We start from the raw sequence: 20,266 nt of genomic DNA on the forward strand, positions 1-20,266 counted from the left end.
TATAAATATAAATATATCGTATGAATGAGGAGAAAAAAGATGATGAAAATGATCAGATTTCGGTTTGCTTTATAGGGAGTTTCAAAACTGGGGGCTCCGCGACTCGCGGCCATTTTGGCCTTCAAACTCCGCGAGTCGCGGAGTTTGAAATTACAGCTCACAACTTTGGAGTCTTTCTCTGCCGACGGTTTTTATTTATAAATATAATATATATATAATTAATATAATTAATTATATATTATATTATATTTATATACATAGTTAACTTGTAATTTTTAGTCCGTTGCGTCGAGCGTTAAGAGTTGACTCTGGTCCCGGTTCCGGATTTTCGAACGTCCTTGCGTACAATTTAATATCTTGTACTTCGCGTTTTGAATCTTGTACTCTTGTAATTTCGAGACGTTTCTTATCAATAATTGGAACCTTTTTGATTGTCTTTTGTACTTTTGAGCTTTTTGGTCGTTTGCGTCTTCAATTCGTCGAATCTGTCTTTTGTCTTCACCTATTTAAACGAATATCACTTGTAAATATAACAATTGCAACTAAAAGCTTGTCTTTCTTGAGGAATAATGCTATGAAATATATGTTCGTTTTTAGCATTATCAGGAGCCTGTTGATCCTACATACTATCGAGCAATCATCGGATTGCTCATGTATGTTACCGCATCTAGGCCGGATATAATGTTCGTGAAATGTCTCTGTGCACGTTACCAATTTAATCCGAATACATTTCATCTTACAGCTGCCAAACAGATTTTACGATATCTATTACACTCTCCAAATCTCGGCATCTGGTATTCGAATGACGAAAAGTTTGGTCTTGTAGCATATAGTGATTCAGACTATGCAGGATGCAAAATCAACAACAATTCTACATCAGGAGGATGTCAGTTTCTAGGCGAAAGGTTGGTGACCTGGAAATGCAAGAAACATGCAGTTGCACTTTCCACATGTGAAGCTGAATATATTGTTGCTGCTAGTTGCTATTCGCAAGTTGTCTGGATTCAACAACAACTTCGCGATTACGGACTAAGAATCTCTTTCTCTCCTCTTTATATTGATAATACTACTGCTATTGCTGTTACTAAGAATCATGTTCAACATTCTAAGACTAAGCATCTAGGAGTTAAATATCAATTTAATAGAGATTACCATAAGAAAAAGATAATAGAGGTTAAGAGAATAGGTACTAAGGACCAAAGGGCTGACCTTTACACTAAAGCTTTTGATAAACCTAGGTTCTTGCTCCTATTAGAGACGAATGGCATTGTTGATCGAGATATAGTAATTTCGGATGTCGCTTGTGAGGTTTAATCAAACTTTTAGACTTTGCATGTAGGTTGCATGACATATAGATAATTAGTTTATGTTTATCTATATTGCATCTTTCTGTTTGCTGTCTGCATATCTTTACATGATTTCTTTCATGTTTGCATGCTAGTCTGTAGTTATTTTATGTTTCCTTTTGTTTAAAATGCTAAAAGACAAAAAGATTTTATGTATTATTATTTTAGGGGGAGTATATGTTTCAATAGAAAATACCTAAAAAGTGTAAAATGCCTCATCAGAAAACCCTAAAAAGTTGAAAATTCCGAAAATGAGCTTGTTTTAATTAATGTGATGGAGATGAAGAAATTACTGAACTGACAATTGTTATAATTTATTAGTAAGGACTGATTTGAATGTCTATGTTTATATGTTGTCTAATTTACTGATAGATGTGACTTATGAATTCTTGGCATTAGACAATCATACTAAGAATAACAATCATCTAAGATTCAGAAGTCATGGACGATCTGTAGCATTTGAAGGTAATCACCTAATTATCTCCGAATCTGTATGAATTGATAATTGTTGAGGAACTCAACAGTCGGTTGAGGGTATCCCTTATCATAATTGATAATCGTTAGAAAAGGTTGGTGTTGGATATCCCCAACCAATGTTCAAATGTTGCTCCGCCAATTCAGCCTAACAGCTATGATTGAGATGTTCAAAAGATCATTTAAGGAGTTGAGGATTATCTGATTGGCTGGTGCATACCACGTAGTCACGGGCCTAATGTGATGACCCGGAAATTTCTGACCAAATTTAAACTCAATCTTTATATGTTACCGGCACGATAAGCAAAGTCTGAAATGTTGAGTCTCAAAAATTTTGGAACTGTGCTCGTATATTCAATTACCCTTTGACTATTCTCGACGATTCACGAACAATTGTGTGTAAATAAATATGTAAATATATATATATGTATATATATATATGTATAAATATAAATATAAGTGTATACATTCATTTGAAACTAGAGAATACAGTTTAATCATTTGAATTAAAAAATGTAAAATAATTTATAGAATAGTTAAGTTACTATTAGAGTAAATAAATAAATAAATGAATAAATATATATATATATATATATATATATATATATATATATATATATATATATATATATATATATATATATATATATATATATATATATATATATATATATATATATAAATATTGTAAATATATAAATATTAAATATTCAAATATGTTATTATATAAAATGTGTATTACATAATTAATACGGTGTAATATGTAAGGTTAATATATGAAATTTTATTACAAGTTAAAAACAAATACTTATAAATATTCAATTGTAAGTTGTTATATAATATAGTTACATAATTTCTATAAATAATTATATATACATATAAGTAATTTGTAAATATTACATATAGAAAATTATAATTCCATATAAATAGTTATGTAGTAATATTATTGTGTTATATTAAAAATTATTATTATTAAGTATTAACATTATTATTATTGTTTTGTTTTTATCATTTTATTACTAATAAAATTATTATTTCTAATAAATTTATTATAAGTATTGTTATTTTTATACAACTTATTATTATCACTAATGTTATTATTACTATTATTATTAATTATTAATATTACTATTAACATTATCATTAATAATTATTATTATTCTTATTATTATTATTATTATTATTATTTGTTATTATTAATAGAATTATTATTATATAATTATATTTATATTTATTTATATTAAATCAATCAGAAAAATACAAACTGTTAGATATCGAATATTTCCTGTCTCTAATCTGATTTACATGTCAAAATCGATTCAGCACTCAAACAAATTCAGTTGAGAGTCGATATCACCTTCTAATATTTTTATATTTTTTTCTTCTTTACGTACCTGATTGAACAATCTTTTGTTGACTACATTTTAATATAAATGGACCGATTTATGAGGTATTGCACTCATTCACATTCATTATCACTATCAAAATAAATTACAACAACCAATGGCTGTTCAAATCAAATTAATTCAGCAATTTTTTTTTAAACAGTTCAAACACTCTGTACGCTCAAATTTTTATCTAAATCTTGAATTCGAAACAAATTTCAAAATGTAATAATGCAGAGTTGATAGGAATTGTCTTTCCAAACTACCTGTAAAGTTTCAGAATCCAATTGTTCCTATCGAATTCGAATTTTGGAGTCAAAGTCATGGTTTAAAAAGTCAAACATTTAGTTCTTGAGGAAATTCAAGACTGTGTTTGTGTTTCTGGATCAATTGAAGGTATATAAAGTTTCTAATAATGATTTTCTACCAACTTTGTTTTGTAATCATAAGCTATAATGACTTCAAATTCAAAATCACCATTAGAGTTCTCATCGTGTTCATGAAACTGATGTATATATAAATTTTTTATTTATTTATTGTTTTAATTAACTCAAACAATTATGAAACATTTCTATATAAATTTCAAATCCTAAATTAGATTAAGTAATTGGTTGGTTGCTGTGTTTGATCTCTGGTCGAGTTTTGGGGAAGAAGATGATAACAATAAACGTCGGGTTAAATATAAATGGGGTATCTATTAAAACAGAGAAACAGCAAACGGGTCAGTGGTCATGGGTGTTGTGGGTGAGCGAAAGGTTACGGGTTCGAGCCCGGTTCAGGCCATTCTTTTTAAAAACAAGCTTTTGAGGTAGTTTTTTTTTAAAAATTATTATTAATATTATTACTTGTTATCTATATACATATAAATCTTGACTCCAATTTCCATTAATGAGGCCTTTGCAACTAAAAGTGAGTCTTAACAATGCATGCAATGACCATTATACCCCTGAAATTTTAAAAATTCCTCAATTAATTTTTAAAGTTAATATATAATTTTTTTAATTTGATATGTTTAATTTAACCCGGTTATCTCTTTACGAACTAAAATTCCAAGGGGACGGTTCCCCTCCACCCCTGTATAACCGACCGCATCACCAACACATCTAGAATTCCTCTGCATGTATGAGTAACTACAGGAGATTGAATCAAACTTCGATTGATCAACACCAGAAGGGTTGGCGTCCATCGTCTCCCACCTGAGCTCTCTCCACTTTTAGGTCTTTTGATGTCGATTGATCCAATTCATTTCTTGCCGCCGGTCATGCTTCCAAATCCGGTGGGAATTTTTGCAGGTCAGACATGTTCTTTGAGTGTTTGGTAATCTTAATTAATTGGCATAATTAATTTGCAGTGAATTTTGATAATATATATTAAATTGTGGTTTACAAGTTATTATAAGTAACCTGTGGAATTTGATAAGTTACCCGTTTGATATTCCCTCATAATGTAACTCCACATGTATGCTACAAAGCTATAAATTGGTGTCCTCACCCATTGTATTATGCATCATTCCGAATAACACATATTACAATGGCTCTTGCAACTCAAAATGACACCGTCCAAGCTAACGAACGCACCTATTCATACCTTCATGAGCTCCAGGTTGGTAAGGAGGCGGAGGTAAGAATCATGATATGCCGTACGTGGGACACGCATACCAAATATAGGAAATACCTTAGTACTGACTTCATTGCTTTGGATCAGCAGGTTTGTTTGTTATCTATGTATATATGTTGTATTCATTTATGCAGTTTTTGTTGGTATATCTATGTGTTTATGTATGTGTATATAAATGTAACCTTTTCTTTCAATATATTGATATAGAAGATGGATACATCAATGGAAGTTTAATATATGTTGTTACATTTTTTTTCCCTTCCATATTAATATGTGTTTGTATGCATATGTAACCATTTATGTTTTTCCCTGGCATATATATATGTGTTTATGTATTGATATAGAAGACAGATGAATGAATGGAAGGCTGACATATATTGTTACATTTTTTTTTGGTTACATATTAATATGTATTTGTATGCATCTGTATCCATTTATTTTTTTTACCTAAATATATGTATGTGTAAATGTATGTGTATATAAATGTCACCTTTTGCTCCAATATATGGATATAGCAGATGGATAAATGGATTGAAGTTCAATATATGCTGTTAGAGTCTTTTTGGGTTATATATTAATGTGTCTTTGTATCTATATAATCATTTATATAGATATTTTGTTTCAACATAGTGATATACAACATGGATAAATAAATGGAAACCCAAATGTGCTTTTACATGCTTCGCCAGGTTCATATACTTATTTTTGGGTGTCCCTCCAACCATTTTTAAGAATATATCTCTGTTTTCCCACAAGTATTTATATATATATATATATATATATATATATATATATATATATATATATATATATATATATATATATATATGCTCTCATCCTCTTTGTCTTTATTAACCCCAATTTGGTCATACTTATGCTATATGATGAATATGTGTATATGTTTAGATTGGCATTTCCCTAGACAAACATATATATAAACGACCCGTGTTCAGATATACCATGGCTGCTCTCTTTTCAGGGTAATGTGATTCAGCTAACTGCCAGGAGCACTGTAGCTCACTGTTTTATTTCAAGGTTAAAAGAAGGATCAGTTTACTCCCTCAACAAATTCGAAGTCATCCCTAATAAGGACGATTACCGGCTCTTGAGAAATAACAAGGTCCTTATTCAGTTACAAGGCTTGACCTACCTCAAGAAAATATCAGGTGATGAGCATTCAGGTTTTATCCGCCACCCATACGCCTGCATTCCATTTGAAGACTTGGAACCAAATGGTGGAAAATACCAAATAGGTACACCTGTTGTCAAGTAGACCCGTAAATAGTTTTAAGGTTTTCATGGTCTGTGCAGACCCTCTAACACCTCGAATTTGTATGTTTCAGATGTTGTGGGGTGTGTTCTAAATGTCGGGTCAGTCACACCCCAAAAAGTCTGGTCAACGACACTCGAGTTTCAGCTGGTCAATGAGAGGTTGGTTGTTGGTTTTAACTCTTAAAACCATTTGCACACACATTTCTGAGGTATTTAACTCTAACAAAGTGTTGTTATTTGGTTTCCCCTCTAGACATCGACGAGTGCGTGTGACCCTTTGGGGGAAATTGGGCGACTCTTTCCTTGCTAGGAAACCAACTGTGCCATCACAGTATAGCATCATTTTATCCTCAGTTTCTGTAAGAAGGGACTACTATGGTATGTCCCATTACTTTGCCGGTTTGTGTTTGCGATTCACCACCACATTCGCCTAACCCCTGCCCCATTACATTTGCAGGGGAGACATCCCTCTCGAGCACGTCAGCCACTTTGATAATTGACGACACTCAAGTTCCGACCCTGGCGGAATTTAACAATAAAATTAGGTTTGTTTGCCCTTGGCTACTCTACTTATAAAGCCTAATCTGCCTCTTAGGGCACCATAGGGGTTAACTTCTGCTTTCTTTGCAGTGCCATGGAATTTGCTGATGACATGGGAGAATTGGCCCCTAAGCGCCAACTCCGGCCACCAAAAGAAGGTTCCATCGTTGACCTCTTGACAATGGCCCGCAGAGGCAAAAACAATGTTGTAAGTGCATGTACAATAGCTGTGCGATACCTATGGCCAAATCCTAATAATGTATAATTTGTAGAAAACCTACTAACTTTGAAAACTATTAGGCCGACGTTTTCAAGTGCACCGTAGAGCTAACTAACGTGAGGATGAAAAAAGGATGGTTTTACAACAGCTGTGGTATTTGCAAGGCTAAGAAGAGCATATCGAGACAGGATGGAGGTTTTTGGTGTGAATCGTGCGAAAAAAAAGGTTCCCGAGCCGCTCACAAGGTTATTACTATCCATTTTCCCCTGTTATTATCCTGTGGTTAACTGAAAAACCACTTTTGCCAAAACACTCCAACACCTAACACCTGATCCCCTCACCGGTTCACAGGTTTCGCGTCCAGTTTGATGTCAGGGACTCGAGCACTGAAACGGTCGTGGTCATGTTTGATAAAACAGCTGAGCAGCTGGCTGGGACAACCGCTCAATCCCTCTTGGATGCCCAGGATGCGGTAACATTTTTACGAACCTATCATACATTTGTCAGTTAATAATATAGCACCAAGAACACACGATTGGTGTACCTCAACTGATAAGAAATGTACGTGTGGATCTATTTACAGGCAACCTGCACCACCGTTTTACCCATTCCACTTGCTAATCTGCTTAATACAACCCAAGTGCTACTTTTGAAGGTCAACTCTTACTATGAACATGGAACATACGAAAGCTTTAATTGCATAAAAGTCTACTCAGACGAAGATGGCTCCGCACCGGTGGTGTCCAACAATTTGGATCCAGGTATGTTTCCTCCAGCTGTTAAGCCGGGTGTTGCGCCAACCGTTTCGCCAGTTGCAACACCCAAAGGGGTTAAGCGAACAATTGAAATCCCCACTCCGGCAAAGGAATTGGAACGCCCTAGCCGCCGCAAGTAAGATCTAATCTATGTCACTATTTGATACATACACTAAGATTTGTTTATGTACATATAGACTTATATTTCCCGAGCCGCCCTACAACCTGATATTAATCATTATTGTGTGTTGCAGGTTTATTGTGACAACCTCTGACTCAGAAGATGACACGGGTGCGGTTACAGTTACCTAGATGGATAGGAGTGGCCGGCCGAAGGCATGGAAAGGAACTACGTATTTAAATAAATAGTCCCACCTGCTGAGTTATTGTTATGTTATTTACCATTTTTTACCGAACAATGTTTGTTTCATTGATTTTCCCATTTGGTCTTATGCTATGGCCTAAAAACTCATGGTTTATGGTTTTTGGATTTCTAATAAAGTTATGGTTTTGTCCCATGATGTTGTTTGCACTAACTTTACTTAACACTCATTCTAACATGGATGATAAGCTGTTTGACACAATTACCTGCTTGGTTGACCAACCAGTCAATATAAGACCCGTTTGTTTGAAAGTGTGGACTTTTCCTCACAACCTACCTCCATCCACAGTTTTCATCCATTGGTCGCCAGTTGGTTAAATATTTTCATGTTATGCGTTATCAAACGCCGTCAGTCATTTTCCTCCGTTCCTATGGAGCCATTGATGAGGTGCGATTGAAACCCATTCAGACCCATTTTGCACTACAGGGAAACAGACTTCAGCCATTTGCCTTCAAACACACGCCACATTTGATGTCCATGTGCCAGGTATCATCACTCAAATTGCCCCTTTAGTAACCAGCCCTTTATTACTTCCAGTAACAAACACTTGCTATATGATTGGCCCGTTCATTTGCACCCGTATTGTCTTGTGTACTGGAGGCCGTGTTAACTACTAGGCTTTCTTAAATATATAGAAAATATAGATCACCCCATTAAATGTCTGCGTTAATAAGATCATATGCCCATTAATGTCCAATAACAGGTACTACATTGATGTGGAGAGATCAAACATTCTTTACATTGTCATTATTGTTATTTTATGCCTAACCCTATTAGTATTCAATGTTTGCAGAAAAGTGAAAGGGCTCTGGAATGGGAAAAGCCCCTTCATACATTTATGTACATCTCTATAAGAACCTATTTTATGCATCAACATATCCAAACATCTCGAATGGCATCAACTTCAAACACACCCACCGAGCGAACCAAGCTGCCAGGTCTGTACTACACCACTCTAATTCAGGGTCAAATTTTTTTGTTAATAATATAAATGTGACCCTTGCTTATGTCAAATTCACAGGACCATGGCCAGATCTGTCAATAGAGAGCAACACAATTAATGGTCTATCAATTTACTCCTCACGAACAACAACCCCGCTTAGGAAAATGCAAATGTTATCTGCCCTCAGGTTAAATGACACTAGGGATCTGGATGAAGGTAATTTCAAAGTAATTTAGAAAGTAGCTTATGTTAGACCAATTTTAGTATTAATACCAAACCCTTTCTAATGTTATCCCTGTTCGTGCAAGGGAGGCAAACACAGAAGAAGGATTTCTTTTGTTAGCAGACCTACCACTGCAATCAATTAAGATAGAATCAATCGCCACATCGATGCACGGTCAGGTCCAGCAGTTTATCGGACTGAAATTCGTCGGCCCCTTTCTCGGATCAGATTTCAGTAAGCACATAGTAATCTACTTGAACAGTTTCATACTTACAAGTTCGCCTTGCGGTTTTATATACAATGGTTTGCATTTGCTAGCTATGTACATTAGCACCACCTCTCACATGTTAACTTTTTCAGAAGGACCACTCGGCACTGCAGATGCTTAAAGGCAATCAAGGACCACACCAGGTATGGATTTGTTCCAAGATCTGTTTTTTATGTTGCTATTATGAAATTAAGATTGTCATATTGTATATTTGTGAAACTTATATGACTAATAATTAGGTTTGTAGTTACTATTATGATTATAGCTCATAATTATAATTATAAATATGAATATGATTACCATTGTTACAATTATTATTATTAAACTTTAGTTACAGTTTATGTCACCATATGCTTGCTAACGGTCCACCATTTTCAATATGCCAAAAAACATTATTATAACTATACTTCATAATTATCACCATGAATATGCTTACAGTCATGAATTTGTATTCTTATTATCTGGGGTTACTATTATGATTATACCTGATAGTTATAATTATAATTAAAAATATGATTACCATTGTTACTTTTATTAGTATTAGATTATTCTTGCAATTTATGTCACTATATGCTTGCTCAAGGGCCATCATTTTCAATAGGCCCAAGAACATTATTGTAACTATAATTCATAAATATAATTATGAATATGCTTAGGGAGATGAATATTTTTGTTACTATTTTTATTATTATTATGTTTTGCTGTGTATATGTATAAGGGAAACTTAAAGAATGCCACTAATATAATGAGTGACATATAAATTTAGCTTATTATGCAAGAGTTTTTATAGGTAAAGTAAAATAAAGATAAATAAAAAAGTAACACTTATTTAACAAATGCAGGTGTGAGGCGGGCAGGCTTGCAGACACCAACAAACACCATTAGAAAAAAGGCTTCTAATTCTTCAGGTCGTCTACTTCCCTTTCGAGCAGCGTGACAACCATTGACATTGTTCATATTCCATCTACATGCAGCCATTGATAAATACTAACTACATTACTTACTTTTTCAGGTTCCGCCGTATCTTACCATAACCACGGCTCCCCTGCCTACACGTGCATGTTTTGCCACTCAAGAATGTGGTATGAGGAAAGAAGTGACAAACCCAAAAAAACCACCACCCCAACCTTCTCCCTCTGTTGTCAGAATGGAAAGGTCCTTCTACCAAAGCTTAAAGACCCTCCTTTGGTCTTGAATACATTGCTCAACTATGCTGACCACTCAATGGCCAAATTTCGAGAGCAAATCAGGATCTACAATAGCATGTTTGCATTCACATCTTTCGGGGCCAGAATTGACCACTCAATTAACCGTGGGCGCGGGCCTTACACATTTCACATTAGTGGACAAACATACCATAAAATTGGGTCCCTATTACCGGAAGAAGGGGGCGCTCCAAGGTATGGGCAACTATACTTTTTCGACACACAAAATGAGGCCAGAAATCGTATGTCTGCTTTCATGGGGTCGAAATCAAGCCAGAAGTTAGATGAAAACATCACCAACAATCTCATTAACATGTTAAATGAATTCAGTGCGGTTGCGCAGGCCTTCCGCATGGCCCGAGATTGGGCGGTTAACAATACGACATCAAACTTTCAGCTGCGTTTGCTTTCTAGAACTACAAATACACGACAGTATAACGCTCCAAATGTAGCTGAGGTCGCAGCGTTGGTAACGAGTGACTTTGGCCACTGCACAACTGCTCGGGATATTATTGTTCAAAAAAAAAATTCACCACCACAAAGGATATCAGAGCTTCACCAACTGTACATGGCATTGCAATATCCTTTTCTATTTCCCTACGGAGAAACAGGATACCACGAAGAAATACCATATCATAGTAATAGTGGCAGAAGGAAAACTAACAGAGGTTATGTTACAATGCGAGAATTCTATTGTTATCGGATTCAACAACGGGAAAATGAAGGAACAACTATACTTAGAGGCAGAAGGTTATTCCAACAATATTTAGTTGACGCTTACATAGCCGTTGAAGAACAGAGACTTAAGTTGCTAAGGAACCACCAGAATGAGCTCCGCATCGACCTCTACAATAACGTGTGCGACGCTGTCACGCGAGGCGACACCCGAGCTAGCGCAATTGGGAAACGAATTATTCTTCCATCCTCACATACCGGAAGCCCGTGCTATATGGTGCAAAGCTACCAGGATGCAATAGCTTTGTGTCGCGAATTTGATAATCCTGATTTGTTCATCAGCTTTACTTCAAATCCGAGATGGCCCGAAATAGAAGAGATGCTTTCATATATTGAAGTTCAGCGGGCCCCTGATAGGCCAGAGATTGTTGCAAGGTTGTTCAAACAAAAGTTGGATGCCATGATGGCTGATATCATGAAAGCTCGTGTGTTTGGCACATGTGAAGCAGGTATTACATCACCCGTCTTTTTGACACACACACCATTAGTTTTTCCCATCTTATTTATTAGCCACCCTATCTTTTATTTTTACTGTCGTCCCTGTATTAACAAACAAAAAAGTGCGTTTTCACTAAATATGCTTAAATAGTAAGTAACCTGCCGGGCCGGGTTGGCTTGCCCTCCAAAATCGATATGGCTCGAAATCGTTCCCTGATGGCCGCTAAACTGCATTTAACTGACTGGCACAGATCTGGTCGGCCTCCTCCCCGGTTTGTACGTCAGTCAAACCCGGACCAACAGGTTTGACCGGGTCGAAACCGGTTGCATCCAACAATTTTCACTTGCCTTATTTTAACAGTTACTCTGGGTTTCTATTATTTTCCCCTTTTATTACTCTTTCTTATATTCTGACACATTACCCCGTCCAGATAAAATTCAAAATAATATAGGCCGTCCTGTTGGACCCGGCTCCAGGCCCCGTTGCCCCCCGCTCTCTTTCTCAGACCCGGCGATTTGATTTAGGGTGTCCCATTTCTTATTTTTTACCCCGCCATCCGATTTTTTAAAAAAAACCCTAACAGGCCAATATTTCCACCTGCCCACGTGGCAAACTTCCAACTGTTAAAGTCAGCACGTTTCACCCATTCCGTATGTGACACCCGCAGACTAACCATTTTTAACCTTCTTTTGCAGGCATCTATATAATTGAATTTCAAAAACGTGGGTTGCCCCATGTACATATGTTGTTTTGGCTTACACCAGACTTTAAGTGTAAAACACCGGAAGAGATTGACGATATCATATCTGCTGAAATACCATCTGAAACAGAAGATCCAACCGCTTTCAGATCCGTGACTGAGTACATGCTTCATGGCCCATGCGGTGGGAATATCCTGGACGCCCCTTGCATTATTGATAAAAGGTGTTCTAAGCATTTCCCGAAACCATACAACACAGAAACAACAATAGACGAAGAAGGATATGCACACTATCGTCGTCGAAACAATGGCCTAAAAGTCAGTAAAGGAAAGGGCACTCTTGACAACAGTTTTGTCGTACCTTACAATAGGTATCTCCTTCTCAAATACAATGCACATATAAATGTGGAGTGGTGTAATCGATCACGGGCCATTAAGTACTTATTTAAATACTTAAACAAAGGCCCTGATCGGGCAACTGTAGTAATTGAAGAAAACCTAGCCCCGGTTAACACCTCCACTTCAGAAGTGGTTACTGAGGTGGATGAAATCAAAAATTATTTAGACTATCGATATCTATCTCCGTGTGAAGCAGTTTGGAGAATGTTTTCATTCGACATTCACTTCTCTAAGCCATCAGTTATAAAGCTGTCATACCATCTACCAAATCACCATACAATCACACTACATGATTCACAGAATCTCCCCGCACTGTTGCATAGAGAGAGTATCAAGGAAACCATGTTCACCGACTGGCTTAAACTTAACAAATGAGACCCCGCTGCTCGAAGCCTCACTTATGCAAAAATCCCTAAGTATTATGTTTGGAATCAGGATGCCAAAACCTGGACATGTCGAAAACAGAGAACATGCATTGGCCGTATCGTGTACTCGCACCCAGCATCTGGAGAATGTTATTATCTGAGGTTGCTGTTAAATAAAGCAAAAGGCCCCCAAACCTATGAAGAAATACGTACAGTCGATGGCATCCTACATCCCACATTTAAAGATGCATGTTTCGCCTCTGGGTTGATCAATGATGATAGAGAGTGGACAGAAGCTATAACTGAAGCTAGGTTATGGGCATGCGGTGCACAACTGCGGGATCTGTTTGTCACAATTCTACTTTTTTGCAACGTGACTAAACCACTCAACCTTTGGGAAGCAAATTCGGAATCTTTGGCCGAAGATATCCTCCACAAGAAACGCAAACTATACAACTTCCCTGATTTGACGTTGAGTGAGGCTCAACTTAGAAATTATTTTTTGTTGGAAATTCAAAATATCTTGAACAAAAATGGTAAATCGTTAGGAGATTTCCCTGATCTACCACAGCCTGACCCTACACTCTTACCACAACTCGAGAATCGTCTAATTCGCGAAGAATTGAACTACAATCTAGTAGAATTGCAGGCTGAACATCAAAACCTCCACGCGTCCCTCAACCCAGAGCAACTTAATGTTAACAATGACGTGTTTTCAGTGGTAACACAACAAGCGGGGGGTTTTTTTTTCTTATATGGTCCCGGAGGTACCGGGAAAACTTTCGTGTACAGGACAATTCTTGCAAAGCTAAGGTCCGAAAAATTGATAGCCCTAGCAGTGGCATCGTCAGGTAATTTCCATTTATACTCAATTAATTTCTAACAAAGAGTCATCAATATCATTCATCTTCTCCTCCTGTAACTCTCTTCAACTTTACCCATTTTTACGTTGAATCTATTTTTAATAGTAACATAATTATTTTATGTTACTATTTTCCTTTGCACGTACATTTTATTTCATTATTAAAAAACACAGCAGATATAAGATTTTCATAGCTTTCCCCTGTTTTCCCAAAAACCTCTTCATTTATCCAAAAAAGGATGCATAAATAATCAACAAATGACTCACTAACATTTACCAACGTAGATACTTTTGTTACATTTTAGGACTGCCTATCACTAACAACCAAAAAAACAAACGCATTTTACCACTTGCGCTAAAAATAAAATTCTATATATGCAGGTATCGCTTCACTACTTTTACCGGGAGGTCGAACTGCGCACAGTAGATTCGTCATCCCTCTTGACCTTATGGAGAACAGCACATGTGGTATAAAGCAAAAACCCCATCTTGCAGAACTGATGCAACAGGTCCGATTAATCATTTGGGACGAAGCCCCCATGACTCAGAGGTTTGCATTTGAAGCTTTAGACAAAACCCTAAGGGATATTTTGGGGGCTAAGGATGAGATAAACAGAGGCAAGCTATTTGGCGGAGTACCTATTCTACTGGGGGTGATTTCAGACAAATATTTCCCGTAATACCAAAAGGAAAAAGACAAGAAGTTGTTCAAGCTTGCATCAACCGATCTGATTTGTGGCAACACTGTCGGCTTCACACCCTCTCCCGCATTATGCGGGTCAATGAATACATAACCGATGGTCACGTTGACCCTCGAAAACAGGAATTCAATAGATGGGTTCTAGATATTGGAGATGGTCGAGCTGCAGCTGTTTGTAAAGATGGAGAAGGGGAACCGACATGGATAGAAATTCCAGAACAATTCATAGTAAAATCGGAGAAACCTCCAATTGACGCGGTTGTTGATACCATTTTCCCTGATTTTCTTCGAAGGTATAAAAACGAAGACTACTTGCATGAAATGGCAATTTTAACACCACGCAACGATGACGCAGACCAGATAAACAAACATATGTTCAAGAAGCTAGAAGGCCGAACTATGATATACAAAAGCTCGGATGAAATATGCAAAGGCTCAACCGACGCATACGATCAGCACAGTGTGTATCCGGTAGAATATTTAAATAAATTAAACTTCCCCGGGGTACCACCACACAAGCTGAAACTGAAGATAGGTCAGCCAATCATGTTGTTGCGAAATTTATATCCCAGCGCCGGGCTATGTAACGGGACCCGTCTAATCATTACAGACTTTCAAAAATTCGTTATTCAAGCGCGCATCATTACCGGTTCCCATATAGGTGATATGGTCATTATACACAGAATTGTTCTAACTACCGCCCAAACAAAGTGGCCTTTTGTTATGCAACGCATTCAATTTCATGTTAGGCCATGCTATGCGATGACGAGTAACAAGAGCCAGGGCCAATCACTCGATTTTGTCGACATCTACTTACCCAGGCCAGTTTTCAGCCACGGACAACTATATGTCGCCCTATCAAGAGTCACTAACCCCGATGGTCTAAAAATAGTCATGGTTGGCGATAATGAAGGACGACTTCCTAATCACACAAGAAACGTTGTTTATAAGGAAACCTTCCACAACCTTCAACCAAATACCTAAAGGTTTGCCCTGTCTTTACCCTGTCATTGTGCCTGCTTCTATTACCTATTTATTCCAAACGTATTTTTATACCCTCCCTAACATACACCCTATTTCTCAGGTCACAGTCATATCTGGGCCCCACAGTATTCTACACTTTGTATGTCCTTGCATTCTCAACGAAATCAGCTGCTCTTATTCAGGTTAGCTTTTGGATTCCTCATCAATTTTGTGTGATCCCATTAACTCCATTTAGAAAGATCTCGGTGTAGAATTTTTCAAATAAATATTTACCTATTAATTCACTATTTTTTTGTTTAAATGTTTCCCTACTTTAGGGGGGTGACTCTTCATTATTATTTTTTTTAAAACCCCCAAAACTTCTTTTTTATACACCTTTTTCATTATTTGCTTTTCCAGTCCTGATTGTATTTCCTAAATGAATTCTATTTTCATTCCTTACTCGACCTATAAATAATTTGTCCACGCTGTAGATCCCTTATGAGCAATCAATTAACATGACCTTTCTCTTTGGTATGATATATGAAAGGACCCGTTCATATACATTATAAATGATTCACAATAGTTGATTACATTGCGAGGTATTTGACCTCTATATGATACATTTTACAAACATTGCATTCGTTTTTAAAAGACAATCTTTCTTTACATCGAAAATTGACAGGCATGCATACCATTTCATAATATCCACTATCCAACTATAAATTGATTTAATAATAATCTTTGATGAACTCAATGACTCGAATACAACGTTCTTCGAAATATGCTATGAAAGACTCCAAGTAATATCTTTAAAATGAGCAAATGCACAGCGGAAGATTTCTTTAACACCTGAGAATAAACATGCTTTAAAGTGTCAACCAAAAGGTTGGTGAGTTCATTAGTTTATCATAATCATTTATTTCCATCATTTTAATAGACCACAAGAATTTCATTTCCAGTTCTCATAAATATACGTCCCATGCATAGAGACAAAAATAATCATTCATATGGTGAACACCTGGTAACCCACATTAACAATATGCATATAAGAATATCCCCTATCATTCCGGGATCTTCCTTCGGACATGATATAAATTTTGAAGTACTAAAGTATCCGGTACTTTGGATGGGGTTTGTTAGACCCAATAGATCTATCTTTAGGATTCGCGTCAATTAGGGTGTCTGTTCCCTAATTCTTAGATTACCAGACTTTAATAAAAAGGGGCATATTCGATTTCGATAATTCAACCATAGAATGTATTTTCAATTACTTGTGTCTATTTCGTCAAACATTTATAAAAGCGCATGTATTCTCAGTCCCAAAAATATAAAGGGTAAAAAGGCAAATGAAACTCACCATACTGTATTTCGTAGTAAAAATACATATAACGTCATTGAACAAGTGCAAGGTTGGCCTCGGATTCAAGAACCTATATTAATTATATATATTTATATGTTGGTCAATATTTGTATAGCAATTTAGGTCAGGTCATAGTGTAATCCTATCCTATAGCTCGAGTCTGACTCTATAGTATAGTAACATGTTATATTACTCATGCTCAATTAAGATTCTAGTAAAAGGTGACGTGTGAAACAACGTAACACAAATGGTTTCATAATCATAAAATAGTATTTTAGGTTTTTTTTTTTTTTTTTAGAGAAAATCAACACAAAAAGTTAACTGAAAAGTTAACAGGAAAAGTCAAAGTTCAAAGTCAAAAGTCAAAGGTTAAAGTCAAGAGTCAAAGGTCAAAGTAAAAATGAGGTCGCATGCAAATATATAATAACTTATACAAAAATGATTTTCGGTCAAACATGACTAAACGGGCCACTTCAGCTATTTTTAGAAAAATTATCGAAACTCCGATTGATAAACGGCCAAAGATAAAAGTTACACATTACCAAAAAGATTAAGCATAAATATTACAGAAGTAAACTAAACCTAGACAACTCGTAGTTACCAACGCGTTTTCGGCGTTTTAAAGTTAATTTTTCAGCTTTAATAAATTTACAAAAGTGACCGAGTAGCCTACTTTGGAGATTTTTAGAAAATTCCTCAAAACTCGTATTGACAAACGGTTAAAGCCTGCAAATTCTCGTTACCACAAAGATATAACATGATTTTTGGCAAGAGTAAACACATATCAGGTAGACCATGACAACTGATACAAAACTGAAATTTTTAAATAAAGAAGTTTCAGCTCTTTTTAGAATTTTAAAATGTGACCAAACCGTCAACTTTGATGATTTTTAGAAAAATCGTCGAGACTCGAATTGACAAACGGCCAGAGTCGTTTTTTAGACCTTACAGCAAAGAATTCAGTGGTATTTTTTTTTTATATATGAAACAACGCAGATCAGCGAGAATTTCAGTTCCCGTTTCGACATTTCATCAAAATTTGCAAAACTTCTTTTGTCCATAACTTGACAACCGTTCAACGAAACGAGACGTGCTTTATATGAAAATTCATCTACTCGACGAGTAGAATCCAAATAACCACTTTTTCTAACCCAAAAAATTAGTTCACTAATTATCATCAGCAATTTTAATTACGAAATTAATTATGCAATTTGTTTATTTCATAACTTTCTAACCGTTACTTGGATTCAAGTGATTCTTAAACCAAAATTCAACTATTTTTCACTAGCTTTCCAACGACATGCATATCTTATACCTCATCTCAATCGTATATGTAACTAATTCAGGAATCAACATAACCTATCTAATGGCAATATCAAAAGTACAAGCATGCATAATCCTATATACTCGAGCACTAGTCAGGGATACACTATTAGTATGTAAAAATTAAATTATGAGTACTCACATATCAATATTGAGATTCAATATTGCAGGAAAGGTACATAAACGCAACGGAGATGATAAACACTATATTGACCTCACGAGCATACCCATGAACCATACTCAATCACCTCCATAGCTATAACCCATAATTTCCTTAATCCTATCCCACTCGAAAAAACAACTTCGAAATCCTTGGACAGCACTCCGTCGTAATATTTTGTGTATACTAATAATATCTTGAGATAATACGGAGTAAATATATATATGTAAATCGATTGAGAGAGTTTAGAGAAAACTATTTTCAAGTTTCTATGAAATAATGAAACCTATTGAATTCTATTTATAATAGATTTTTGAATTATTAAAGTGAATTATTAAAGTATGAATTATTAAAGTGAATTATTAAAGTGAATTATTAAAGTATGAATTATTAAAGTGAATTATTAAAGTATGAATTATTAAAGTGAATTATTAAAGTATGAATTATTAAAGTGAATTATTAAAGTATGAATTATTAAAGTTAAAGTAAAGTAAAAATAAAGTAAAGGTAAAGTTTAAGTATAGTAAAAGTATAAAACTATGTACGTATAATACGCGTATAATATATATAATATTAATTTAAATCGTTATATATATTTAATAAAATAAAATATAAATATCGTTATCTTTATCATACTAGTTAAGTAATGAGTTGTCAAAAGTGGTTCTAGATATTTATAAAAGTTATATACGTTTTAATAATAAAGTTATTTTTAAACTGAAAACGTTTTTGTACGTTTGAAACTAAATAGATCAATCGAGTCTTTATGAGATTCAATCTTCCACTATCCTTTGTCTAGTTCTCAATGATTGACAATTTGTTCATATTTATAAATCACTTTACCATTTTCCGAATATTGTTAATATGAAAAGATTTCTCAAATCAACGTGGGCCTTTCAACAGAGACTTATAATCATAATTTAATATATCTGATAATTCAATCATTTGATCTTATCTTCTAATTCCATTGATAAACATTTTGAAACAGATACAATCATATAAAGTATTTAATCTAATATTTTGTTTACGTTTCAAGTTATAATATATATACACATATACATATATAATCATATTCGTTTAATGGTTCGTGAATCGTTGGAACTTGGTCGAGGTTGAATGAATGTATGAACATAGTTTAAAATTCTTGAAATTTAACTTAACAAATATTGCTTATCGTGTCGGAAACATATAAAGATTAAAGTTTAAATTTGGTTGGAAATTTCTGGGTTGTCACAGTACCTACCCGTTAAAGAAATTTCGTCCCGAAATTTGAGTGGAAAGGTCGTGAATGATAATAAGTATGTTTTCATGATGCACACGGGCTGAAAATTAGATTTTTATCATCAGCGAATAATTTGGATAAACAATCCATTTATATGAAGAGTACGAATGAAGCTAACATAGAAGAGTGAAATGAGTAAGTGTAGATTCATCTTATCATTTGACGTAGATATGATTGATTCCCAGATTTTAAGGGATTTGAAGAAAATCTTCTTAATAAGATTTGACTCTCCAGTAATCAAGGGAATTAGGATCCGCTTTAAATGCGATCATCCATTTTAATTGTTCTGTCGAAGATTTTCTTATAAATTCACCTCCTTCGTTTCCTTACAACTCACACCATCT

The 20,266-nt window shown here is 35.1% G+C and overlaps 2 protein-coding genes across 2 annotated transcripts; both read left to right on the forward strand.

The window, feature by feature from the left end:
• The first annotated feature begins 4,735 nt into the window (after positions 1–4,735).
• On the forward strand, positions 4,736–7,921 carry LOC139900885 (uncharacterized). The gene is made up of 10 exons (XM_071883635.1): positions 4,736–4,912; positions 5,802–6,075; positions 6,166–6,253; positions 6,348–6,472; positions 6,552–6,639; positions 6,725–6,842; positions 6,935–7,056; positions 7,206–7,326; positions 7,438–7,745; positions 7,864–7,921. The coding sequence occupies exons 1-10, from the start codon at positions 4,736–4,738 to the stop codon at positions 7,919–7,921; spliced, it is 1,479 nt and encodes a 492-aa protein (XP_071739736.1).
• A 401-nt stretch (positions 7,922–8,322) lies between these two features.
• On the forward strand, positions 8,323–15,815 carry LOC139900886 (uncharacterized). Its single transcript, XM_071883636.1, has 9 exons — positions 8,323–8,478; positions 8,786–8,930; positions 9,014–9,151; positions 10,269–10,334; positions 10,439–11,815; positions 12,501–13,045; positions 13,340–14,120; positions 14,513–14,681; positions 14,795–15,815. The coding sequence occupies exons 1-9, from the start codon at positions 8,323–8,325 to the stop codon at positions 15,813–15,815; spliced, it is 4,398 nt and encodes a 1,465-aa protein (XP_071739737.1).
• Positions 15,816–20,266: the final 4,451 nt, after the last annotated feature.

Source organism: Rutidosis leptorrhynchoides, chromosome 3, assembly GCF_046630445.1.
Source record: "Rutidosis leptorrhynchoides isolate AG116_Rl617_1_P2 chromosome 3, CSIRO_AGI_Rlap_v1, whole genome shotgun sequence".
In the NCBI taxonomy this organism is placed as follows: Eukaryota; Viridiplantae; Streptophyta; class Magnoliopsida; order Asterales; family Asteraceae; genus Rutidosis; species Rutidosis leptorrhynchoides.

Coding starts and splice junctions, on each gene's coding strand:
- LOC139900885 (XM_071883635.1), top strand. CDS start 4,736: ATGGCTCTTGCAACTCAAAATGACACCGTCCAAGCTAACGAACGCACC. Junction 6,473..6,551: donor TGTAAGAAGGGACTACTATG/GTATGTCCCATT, acceptor TTACATTTGCAG/GGGAGACATCCCTCTCGAGC. Junction 6,843..6,934: donor GCAGAGGCAAAAACAATGTT/GTAAGTGCATGT, acceptor GAAAACTATTAG/GCCGACGTTTTCAAGTGCAC.
- LOC139900886 (XM_071883636.1), top strand. CDS start 8,323: ATGCGTTATCAAACGCCGTCAGTCATTTTCCTCCGTTCCTATGGAGCC. Junction 14,121..14,512: donor CCTAGCAGTGGCATCGTCAG/GTAATTTCCATT, acceptor CTATATATGCAG/GTATCGCTTCACTACTTTTA. Junction 14,682..14,794: donor GAAGCCCCCATGACTCAGAG/GTTTGCATTTGA, acceptor GGGTGATTTCAG/ACAAATATTTCCCGTAATAC.